General features: G+C 44.9%; 1 protein-coding gene across 1 annotated transcript; it reads right to left on the bottom strand.

Annotated features, from left to right (window-relative positions):
- Positions 1-9,514: 9,514 nt before the first annotated feature.
- Positions 9,515-10,552, bottom strand: LOC149144883 (uncharacterized). The gene has a single exon (XM_089452297.1). It carries the CDS (start codon positions 10,550-10,552, stop codon positions 9,515-9,517), a length of 1,038 nt encoding a protein of 345 aa, XP_089308423.1.
- Between the last annotated feature and the right edge of the window lie 616 nt (positions 10,553-11,168).

Below are 11,168 nucleotides of genomic sequence, written 5' to 3'. Positions count from 1 at the left end.
GGACAGGTTTGTTGTCAAGTAACTGAGCGCGAGTAAGAATATCCTGTGCATATTTCAGCTGACTGAGAAAAAGACCATCTACAGTTGGCGATGCTTCAAGACCAAGAAAGTAGCTGAGAGAGCCCAAATCTTTAGTGGCAAACTCAGAATTGAGTTTAAGAGTAAAGCTGTCAAGAAGAGATGAGTTGTTGCTAGTAACAATAATGTCATCAACATAAAGAAGCAAATAGATAACATCAGAGTTCTTATGAAAGACAAATAGAGAAGTGTCAGCGCGGTTGCAAGAGAAACCAAGTCGAAGGAGAAAAGAGCTGAAGCGCTGGAACCAGGCACGAGGAGCTTGCTTGAGACCATAGAGAGCTTTCTTTAATAGGCATACATGATTAGGGAAGTGAGGATCAATGTACCCAGGCGGCTGTTCCATATAAACATTTTCAGTGAGAGTACCATTGAGGAATGCATTCTTGACGTCAAGTTGATGAAGAGGCCATTTGTTGGTAACAGCAAGAGAAAGAACAACATGGACGGTAGTGACCTTGATAACAGGACTGAAGGTGTCGGTGTAATAAAGACCGAGAACCTGGGTATATCCTTCGGCAACAAGTCGAGCTTTGAGTCATTCAACGGATCCATCAGGAAGATATTTGGTCCAAAACACACATTTTGAGCCCACAATGTTGGTGTTTGCTGGCCGAGGGACCAAAATCCAGGTGCGATTATTTTGCAAAGCCTGAACTTCTTCATCCATGGCAGCAAGCCAGGCAGGATTCTTAGCAGTCGATTTGAATCCTTTAGGCTCAGTGGAGACAAGAAGAGTAGAATAAAGTCTAGAGGAGCCCAAGACACCAAGATTTGCTGGATGGCGGGTCTTGAAAATACCAGATTTAGCTCGCGTGACCATTGGGTAAGAGCCGAAAAAAAATGCAGGAGCACGAACAAGAGGAGAGGTCCATGCCTTAATGAGAGGCGAGCTCGAAGGCAATGAAGAGGGACCTGCAAAAGAATCAGTAGCCTACAAGGACTCATCCACTGGATTAGTACAAATAGCACATGGATCAGGTTGAGTAATATGTGGAGAAGATGGTGCAGGGGACGGGGAAGGAGGGTCGGTATGTAATGGACCGGGTTCCAGAAAATTGGAAAAGGTTAGAGAAGAAAGGGGCTAAACCTGAGTGGAATCGAGAAAAGGGAAATGGTTCTCATCAAATTGAGCATGTCGGGTGATATGGAGGTGAGAGGTGATGGGGTCAGAGCAACGGAACCCTTTATAAGAGGGACTGTAACCCAAAAAAATGTAGGGAATACTACATGGAGACAATTTGTTAAGCATATAATCACGCAAACAAGGATAAACAAGACAGCCAAAGGAATGAAAATTTTCATAATTTGGAGAAGAACCATAGAAAAGCTCAAAAGGTGACTTACCTCCAAGAAGTGGTGTGGGAAAACAATTGATGATGTAAGCTACAGTGCTGAAAGCGTCAACCCAAAAACAAGGAGGAAGGTGAGAATGAAAAAGAAGAGCAAGGCCAGTTTCAGTCACATGACGGTGTTTGCATTCAGCGTGATCATTCTGGGCAGGTGTATAGGGGCAGGAAAGCTGATGGTGAATGCCAGAAGTACGAAGATGAGCTTGAAAGCAAGTGGTAGTGAATTCACCTCCACCATCACTTTGAAAAATCTTTATACGAGCAGAATATTGATTTTCCATAAATTTTTTAAAATGAGTGAAAATATCATAAAAATCAGATTTGAATTTCAAGGGATAAAGCCAAGTGAATCATGATTAATCATCAATGAAGACAACATAGTAGGTAAATCCCGAATTTGATTTGATTGAGAAAGGACCCCATATATCGCAATGTATAAGATCTAATACATTTGATGATCTATGTTAATTACGTGAATAGGGTAAACGATGATTTTTCGCAAGTTGCCATGTACTACATAGTGTAGGATAGGGCAATAAAGATGTCCTATTTTATTTAAATAAGAAATAATAGAGTGATTCCAAGGCGAGCATGCCATAAACATAGGAAGCATGTAAATTCTTATTTTTAAGGACAGAAATAAGATCAGAGTTGCCACGCACTAGCACATATAAGCCGCCATCATGCTTACCAGTTGCCACCACCCTTCCCGTTTGACGATTCTAAATAGAGAAAACGTTATTAGTAAATGTAACAGATAAAGGAAAATCAGATGTTAATTTGTTAATTGAAAGGAGATTTTTGGTGAGATGGGGAACAACTAAAACATCCAATAAATGAATATTTGGGGTAGGAGAGACTGTACTGGTATGAGTAATGGGTAAAGAGGCACCATTACCCACAATTACAGAATCCTTACAAGTGTACTGAGTGGGATGATCCAAAATAGATAGTTCTGTAGACATGTGGGTCGAAGCTCCAGTTTCCAAGAACCAATCAGGGCTTACTGAGTCGTTGAGAGAACAGGAGCTTGCAAAAGCTTCAGCAAGATGGGCGCTATTCTCAGTTCAGGCATACCTCTGGTTGCACCGATCGGCATAGTGACCATCTAGACGACATATCTGGCAGCGAGGAGGACGACGACCTGAACCAGAGGAGGGGCGGCCACGAGTTGCAGAGGAGGTGCGGCCATGGCCAGTGCTACGGCCCTTGGAGTTGCGGCCACGAGTTGCAGAGAATCAGCCAGAACCTCGGTTTGCGGTAGTGAAGGCTGCAGCGGGAGGGGCAGTGGGTTCAAGTGATTTCTGAAAGAGTTCAAAGCTCTCAGCCTTGTAAACCATATCGGCAAAGAAAGGAAGAGGGGTAAGTGCCATCTGCGTAGTGGAGAAACCCGAGAAATCGGTGCCAAGACCACGGAGAAACCAGTGGATTTTGTCGGTGTCATCCACAGGCTGACCAATTGCATGGAGTTGGTCACAAAGAGCCTTGAAAGAGCAGGCATATTCAACAACAGGTCTGGTACCGCGTTTCATCAATTGAAGTTCATCTTTGAGATGAATTTCTCGAGCCTTCGATCGGTGATTGAAGTTATTCTCCAAGGTAAGCCAGACCTCTCGTGCTGTGGTAAGCTCAACAACCTCTACCATGGCTTCTTGGGTGAGAGAGGAACGAAGGAGGCAGAGGATTTTCTAATCAGCAGCTTTCCACGCCAAATGTTTGTCACTGGGTGTCTAAGGAGTGGCAGAATCAAATTGAGGGGGAGATATGATGGTGCCATCGACATGCCCAAGCAGATTTTGACTCTCAAGAAGGGGAAGCAATTGACTCTTCCAGACGAGATAGTTGGTGGAGGAAAGCTTGATTGTGATCATGTGGATTAAGGTATTGAAAGGAAGAAGATTGGAGGAGGTTTTGGTGGCCATGGGTGTCTCACAAGATCGAGGAAAGGATGTTTAATCCAATGGGAACCTCTGATACCATGAGAAGGTTGTATGAAACCGCCACATGTTCAATCATGGTGAGTGTATATTATTTATAATACAAAATAATGACAAAACAATTACAAATCAATTAGAGGAGAATTAGAAAGGAACTATATACAAATATTCCTAGAATCAAGGGTCAACTAATCTCCTAGAAGCAAGCCTTAGGTGTATGAAAAATATCCTCAACCGTATCCTTAACAAATACACTCGGTCTCTTTATAGAGATTATACCTCAGACTTCAAGAAAATCAATAAAATGAAACGGTCGGTTTTAAAGAGTTGGTAATAATTACCAACGCTCTCTGTGAGGTTAACCAGTAGCCACAGATGAGTTGGATGAGTCTCTCTTCTTCAAGATTTGTAAAGGCGGTATTTTCAAATTGGGATGCCTTATCTCGATGTTGTTGAGATTGAAGAATCCCAACTTGAAGATACCGTTCTCAGAAACCCTGGTCTAGTTGTCCGCCAGGGACGCGAGTAACAGTATGCTGTTCAACGTTGCATCCACTGCTTCACGCGGTTTAATCGAAATGAAGTTTCCTCTCCACTCCAAAATCTTTCCATACGACAGACACATGGAATCAAGTTAGGTAAGAAGCTCCTTATATGGTGTTCACGAAGTAAACTCTCTGATTTATGCGGTGCCGGTTCGACATTGAAGTCAACACATCATATTTGTGCGCAACGTACATGGTAATGGACGGAAACTCCTATTTCCAACTCTACAGAAAATTAAATGCGCTCTCACATGCGAGGCAAATAGCGCTCGGCCTCTAAGTGACAGCACGTGAATCGAGATATTAGTGTGCGCCCTCTGAGTGATAGCACATGAATCGAGATAGCAGCGTGGAGAGAGGGAAAGCGCTATTTGCCTCACATGTCAAAGCGCATTTACGTTTCTATAGAGTTAGAAATAAAAGTTTCCGTAATGGACTCTCTCCATGAAATTTACGAAACTAGAGAAAACGAAGGGCCATCATGTCAAGGAAACCCTTATTAATAGCGTTGGAATCTTGATAAACATCGTTATCACGAACGGCCATCATTTCAAGGAAACCCTTATTAACACCATTATTAAGGCCCCCAGCGCAGCCTCTTAGCACCAATCAGTTTTTTTTTGTTGCAGTGCTACTTGAAATAACTCATATTGTCACGTGGCAATGGACTCCGATTCGAACTTAATGCCTTTCATATTTCCGCTTTAGGTTTTGTCACAAGCTCTGTTTTGAAGTGGAAATGGAATGGACTCATAGCATTGATTATAGATATATATATAATATGGGAATAGATTTTATTGGAAGTATTGTTTTTTTATATATTAATTTAAATATGAAATTTTGAAATGTTATAAGTAGTTATTATTTATATGACAAAATAATGTATAACTTGGAGATATTATTTATTTTTATATATTATTTTTATCTTTTGGATTTTTTCTTAATTTTCTCATTTATTTTGATATCTCTTCAATTTTTCAATTCTAGCGTATGTTATATGTGTATAATATATATATAATTTGAATATTTGAGGAATTGAGATGAAATCATGTAATTGTCTTTCTTAATTTTTTAAAGATTTACTTTAATATATTTTTTTATTTGATTTTTTTTTTTTTTCTCGTTAATACTATGCTATTCTATTATGTACATTAAAAGGAAAACAGTTACAGTCAAGAGTTCAAGTTGCCAGAGGCCGAGGATGGCACTTTGGACTGACAGAGATCAAAATAACCACCCATGCAGGGGCGACACCACTGAGACTGAACACCCACGCAGGGGCGACACCACTGAGACTAAACACCCACGCAGGGGCACCATCACTGAGACTGACCACCCACGCAGGGGCTTTGAACCATTGAGGACTAGTGAGAGCAAAATTAGTCAACCCGCGCAGGGGCGAATAAGAGAAAAAGAAGACCTTCATCATGTTCCCTCGCAGGGGCGTATACAGACATTGAACTATATGACTTTCGAACCAAACAAAGACACCCAAAACATACATTAAGCCATTGTAGCGAAAGTAGCAATTCGAAGAAAAACCTGAGCATTATCTGAGGGTAAGCGTCTGATCGAACGGACGACTATTCGTCCGGCTCTTCTTCATAGATCCAGCACATGCCTTCTGGGGGAGGGCCCAAATCTACCTTGGCCTTACCTGAAGAAGACACTGGTTGAGTCGATGGTGGGACGACGTCCGGCTCTGGGCGTCCCTCTGACTGTCCCTCAGCATCCCTGGAACTTTCAGCCTGATGAACTTGTGTGCGGGGTTGCTCCCCGATCTCCTCTTTCGGTTCCTCCAGAAATAGGACCGAGACATGAGCTTTAATATTTGAGTTGCCCTGGGCGCTGCTGAAGGAGAATACCGTGGTTCCAAACGCAGGTAGCGGGGCAGAGCCCGAATCAGGATTACTAGAATCCATAAACTGGCTCGACTGGATGGGATTAGCCTCAGCGACTTGATGGCATAGACAACGGCAGCAGCGTGAGGGTGGGTTTGCGACTGAGGGGCATGAAGTTCCACCTCTGCCAGAGCCTCGACGGCTGATGAGACGCTGTCTGAGCTTGACCATGTTTTCCCTGAAAGCAGGTAAGCGTAACAGAGCTGGGGAAGAGGAGATGGAGGGTGTGAAATCGCCGTCACCCGCCTTTGCAGCCCTGAAACCACCTTCAATTGCCGAAGGGAACTCTTGAACCTGAGCTCTGAGCTCCGACGACCAAAATCCCAATTCCAAAATTCGAACTCGACCTGATGCAAAACATTCCACACTATTGCCATTTTTATGCTTCCCTGCTCTTTCTCGATCCTCGTATGCCATAACTGCACCCTAAGAATGTAATTGAAGCTCGGAAAAGGCAATGAATTGTCGTCCCTTCGCACATCTGCGCTCACGCTTGCAATCCAGGGCGGCGGAGCACAGTTAATGCTCGTCTCATGCTTGGGGCCGCCCATGGTAACCAGGTGGCGTCCCATTCTCCGCGGTCGTGTCACCCGTATCCGGGGAGGCTGCATCGCTTTGGACCAGCTTTTCTAATTCCCGGGCCTGTGCATTGTCTGTTATGATGGCCGAGGTTCCTGTGATGAGATTATGATCATAATTTGCCCCTATGTTGGCGACAAGGTCAGCGACCTTGTTTCCTTCTCTTTTTGTGTGAGAAAAGGAGATGGCCCTGTTGCTACGAAGGGCTTGTTCTATGGCTTCTAGTCTGGCTGCGAGTCTCCAGCTGTTTGTGATTTTTTTCGCTTGTGAGCCATTCTGCAGTCTCTTGGCCATGTTTATGAGAATCTGGGAATCTCCTTCCACGATCAAGGGCTGAAGATTGAGGTTCCGAGCAAGAAGGAGTCCTTGCCATAATCCTTCAATTTCCGCAGAGTTGTTGGTGTCCCAGCCCAAGGATCCGAAATATATCTGCAGGGGTGTGCCTTCATGATTCCTAAGGATGCCTCCAAAGCCTGCCTTTCCCGGGTTACCTTTGGAGGCCCCATCAAAGTTGAGCTTATAAGAGTGCTTAGGGGGGGCGCTCCAAGTATCTTTGATTTTACTGCTGCTTGTGGAGGTACTGATCTTGTGTTGGGTCTGAGGTAGAAGCAATTGCCAGCTGCTTAGTATACCTTTTTCGACATCTAGAGATGGAAGATCTTCCGGGGTCCAGGAATGGAGCATCAGCATCTCATTGAGGTTCCCACATAGTTTGGTCCATATGTCATCGATCCTGGAGCTCTGATTTTTGAATATCCGTTTATTCCTTTCCTTCCATATACCCCATGATATGAGACCAGGGAGCAGATTCCACAGACAATTGAGGAGATCGCTCTTATAAGGATTCTGCGGCCAGTGTCTTAGGGAATCAGTTATATCGTTCTTTGTTCTGCATCTTTTTTGACATCTGAAGCTGGCCTTTTCCCATAGTTGATTGGCTAGGGGGCAGGAGTCCAAGAGGTGTTGAAGCGTTTCCTCATTTTGACAGCAATTGGGACACATCGATGGTCCATGGAAGTTCCTTCTTCTTAGTTTGTCCCAGGTGAGGATTCTTTTGTGACTGACTAGCCGCAGGAAGTAGGAGATTTTTGGCCATGAGCCAAGACCCCATATTTTACTCCATATTGGATCAGAGGGGGTATTGTTGTTACATACTATCTTGTAGGCTTCTAAAGTGGTAAAGTCGCCTTTTGGTCGGTATCCCCATCTTAGGATGTCTTTGCCTTCGTCATGTCGGATTCTTCTTTTTCCAAGCTCCTTCTCCAATTCCCCTGTATCCTGCAGGTTTGTGAAGTTAGCCAGTTGATTTCCTTGTTTCCATTTCCTGAATCCGTGCTCCGTCTCCTGCATCCAGTAGTGATGGATCTTTTCTTGCTGCTGCTCCTGCCTTTCTTGATCCAGCGGTGATTGAAGAATGTGGGTAAGCTTTGGCATCTGGTTCCATGCATCTGTCCAAAATCTTGCCGTTTTGCCATTCCTAACCTCCCAAAAACTGTGTTGTTGTATTAACTGGTAGTGTTGTTTGGCCGCATTCCAAATTAGCGAGCCTTTCTCCATGGGGGTAAACCAAATGAGCTCCTCCTGGGGTCGGTTATTGGCATATTTAGCCGTCCAGATTCTTGCCCAGGGCTTTTCTGGATTAGTGATCCAGTGCCACCATATTTTGGCACTCATGATGGAATTACTATGCTCCGGGTCTCTCAGACCAATGCCCCCTTTTTCCTTTGGTTGACATACTGTAGGCCATTTGACCAAGGCCCATTTCCGATTAGTTGCCGACCCGCCCCATAGAAAGCTGCGCTGAAGCTGCCTGATTCTTTTTAAGACCCATTTGGGTGCAGCAAGGATTGAGAATAGGTACAGAGGCATTGCCTGAAGTACTGACTTTATGAGCACAACCCGGCTGGCCAGGTTGAGAGATCTGTGCGTCCAAAGGTTGAGACGAGATTCAATCTTCTCGATGAGGGTTCGCCATGAGGAGTGCTTTAGAGCTGAGGCTGTGAGAGGGGCGCCAAGGTATTTTGAGGGAAGGGAGGCTGAGGGGAAGCCAAGGATGCGGATAACTGCTGATTTAACAGGAGGAGGCATATGAAAGAAGAAAATCTGCGATTTGGTGCAGTTTACATCAGTGCCAGATGCAGCAGCAAAGTCATTGAGCAGGGATTTGAGGCAAGCGGCTTCCTGGGCTGAGGGATATCCAAAAAGCATGGTGTCATCAACAAACTGCTGATGAGAAGTGGCAGGGGTGTTGTGAACTGAAAGACCTTTGAGCTGGTGAGATTGAAGAGCTTGCTTGATGTGACGACCAAGCCCTTCTGCCATGAGAACGAATAGGAAGGGTGATAGGGGGTCCCCTTGCCTAATTCCTCTTGATGGTTTGAAGGGCCGAGAAGGGATTCCATTCACAAGGATGGAGAATTGAGTGGAGTTTATTAGGCTCATGATCCATCGAATCCACATAGTACTAAAACCAAAGGCTTTTAGCATTTGCTGAATGAAGGTCCAGCTGAGTTTATCAAAAGCTTTAGAAAGATCTAGTTTAAGAAGCATACCTGCCTGCTTTGATTGTTTGAGGGAGTGTATGATCTCGTGCGTAAGGAGAATACCATCCAAGATTTGTCTGCCTTCCACGTAACCCGACTGTTCCTGAGATATGAGCAGCGGTAGCAGGGGCTTCAGCCGGTTAGCCACCACTTTAGAAATGACCTTGTAAATTACATTACAAAGTGCAATCGGCCTGTATTTGTCGGGCGTGATTGAGTCTTCCTCCTTGGGAATGAGGGCTATGAAGGTTGTGTTGAGAGAGGGCAACATCCAGTGTAGGGCTCTCGATTCTTCCACAATTTGCCATACTTCTTGTTTTATCATCTCCCAAAAGGTATGAAAGAACGTGGTGGTAAATCCATCTGGTCCGGGTGCCTTTCCTTCCTTGAGCTGGAACATTGCTTCATCCACCTCCTGAGGCTGAATCGGGCGGAGGAGTAGCTCATTGTGTTCTTCCTTGATGATCCTTGGCACATTGTTAGTGATTTTTTCAATTGCTTGCCTTCTGTCTCCTTCCAGCTCTTGAAGGATCTGGTTGAAGTGATTGCAAAATTCTTCCTCTATTTCCTCATGCGTTTCTACTTTCTCTCCTCCTTGCTTTTGGATAAACGGTATGCTATTATGCATTCTTCTTTGAATGGTGGTTCTGTGGAAGAATTTTGTTGGTGGAGATCAGTCAATTCCCGATTAAGGTCTTGCTGCGCTTTGAAAATATCTCCAAAGGTTTCTCTGTTCCATCGCTTTAGGTGGCTTTTAAGGAACCGGAGCTTCTGTTGGAATTTATACATCTTAGACCCTTCTGGAGGGGTGAAGGAATTCCATGTGGTTTTGACAAAGTCCTTGAACTTAGGGTGCGTGAGCCAGAATCCTTCGAAGCGGAAGGGTCTCCGCGTCTGATCACCGGGTCGTTGCCATTGGAGTGCGATGGGCCAGTGGTCCGAGCCGGTATGCTGAAGAATTGCGGCTGTAATGTCTCCTCCAAGGTGAATCGCATTGTCTGAGATAAGGATGCGATCTAGTTTGGATGCAATTTGGTGTTTTCCCGCTCTGCGATTGCTCCATGTGAATGTTCCATTGCAGAAAGGCACATCTATGAGGGAGGCATTTTGGATGAAGTCCTTGAAATGGAGGTTTTCTTGTTCCAGTCTGTTTCTCCCCCCAATCTTCTCTTCTAGCTTGGTGATCATGTTAAAATCCCCTCCAATGATCCAGAGTGGGTGCCTTCTGTTGTTGTTCAGTGCCTCGATGGTGTCTAGAAGTGCTATTTTGCTCCCTGTATCCTGCGGGAAGTATACATTTGAGAGATTACCATGAACATTCGTGCCTAAAATGTGGAAGGCTGCCTGTATCAGGTGATGAGAGGCATGGAAATCTGAGAGATCTATTGCTTGAGTATTCCATGCAATGGCTAACCCCCCTGACGCTCCAGATGCATCTACTGCTACTGAGCGGCATCCTGGCCAAGCTTTTGTGAGAATACTGCCTAAAGTAGTTCCATTGCATTTGGTTTCCTGGAGTAAGCAAATTTGCAGCTTCTCCATCTTAATCATGTTTTTTAGCATTCTAAGTTTCCCTGGGCTGTTGAGCCCTCTTAAGTTCCATGAGACCAGCTTCATGGTTCAACTATTTGCAGAGGGTTTGTAGTACTTTGTCAATTTCGCATACCTGCCTGAGTCTAACAGGAGTTTCCCAACCTCGATCGTTCTCTGTAGATCTGTTTTCCTTCCTCTCTTTTTGGTTTCCTTTGGGGGTTGGCTTCCATCCCACTGGCTTCCTGGTTGAATCCCGAGTTGCTGCTGCTGGTAAGCTCTTGAAATGACTACCTCCAGCTTACTGAGTTGGGATTCGGTTATGCTGTCATATGCCTTCGTTTTGCATGCTAGCTCCAGTTCTAGTATGTCTAGGCCATGCAGTTCTATGCTTTCAGGTTCTTCTTCCATCTGTTGCACCTGATTGTCCTCTTCCTCATTTAACTTTGAGCTAGAAGGAGGGTCTAGCTTTCCATCCACTTCCATTTCCTTGTCTTTCTCTGCCTGTTCCTTCCAGTCTCCGGAGGGGAAGTCATGGGAGATTAAGGGGGATTGGCGCTTGGGGGATGAGGCTGGGGGAGGAGGGGGGGCGGAAGAAGATGGATGGGAAGGGTGAGCTTCAGAGATCGGGGGAAGATCCTCAGAGGATTGAGTCAGGATTTCGAAACTATTCTTAGATGCTTGGCCGCTAGTGCTATTTTGC

Source organism: Pinus tabuliformis, chromosome X (genome assembly GCF_031772625.1).
Source record: "Pinus tabuliformis cultivar Carrire ecotype Pingquan chromosome X, CPIR1, whole genome shotgun sequence".
NCBI classification, from domain to species: Eukaryota; Viridiplantae; Streptophyta; class Pinopsida; order Pinales; family Pinaceae; genus Pinus; species Pinus tabuliformis.
The sequence above is the reverse complement of the archived record's forward strand: the minus strand, read 5'-3'. Positions and strand labels throughout refer to the sequence as shown.

Excerpts from the sequence above, each read along its gene's own strand:
- LOC149144883 (XM_089452297.1), bottom strand. The coding sequence starts at position 10,552 with ATGAAGCTGGTCTCATGGAACTTAAGAGGGCTCAACAGCCCAGGGAAA.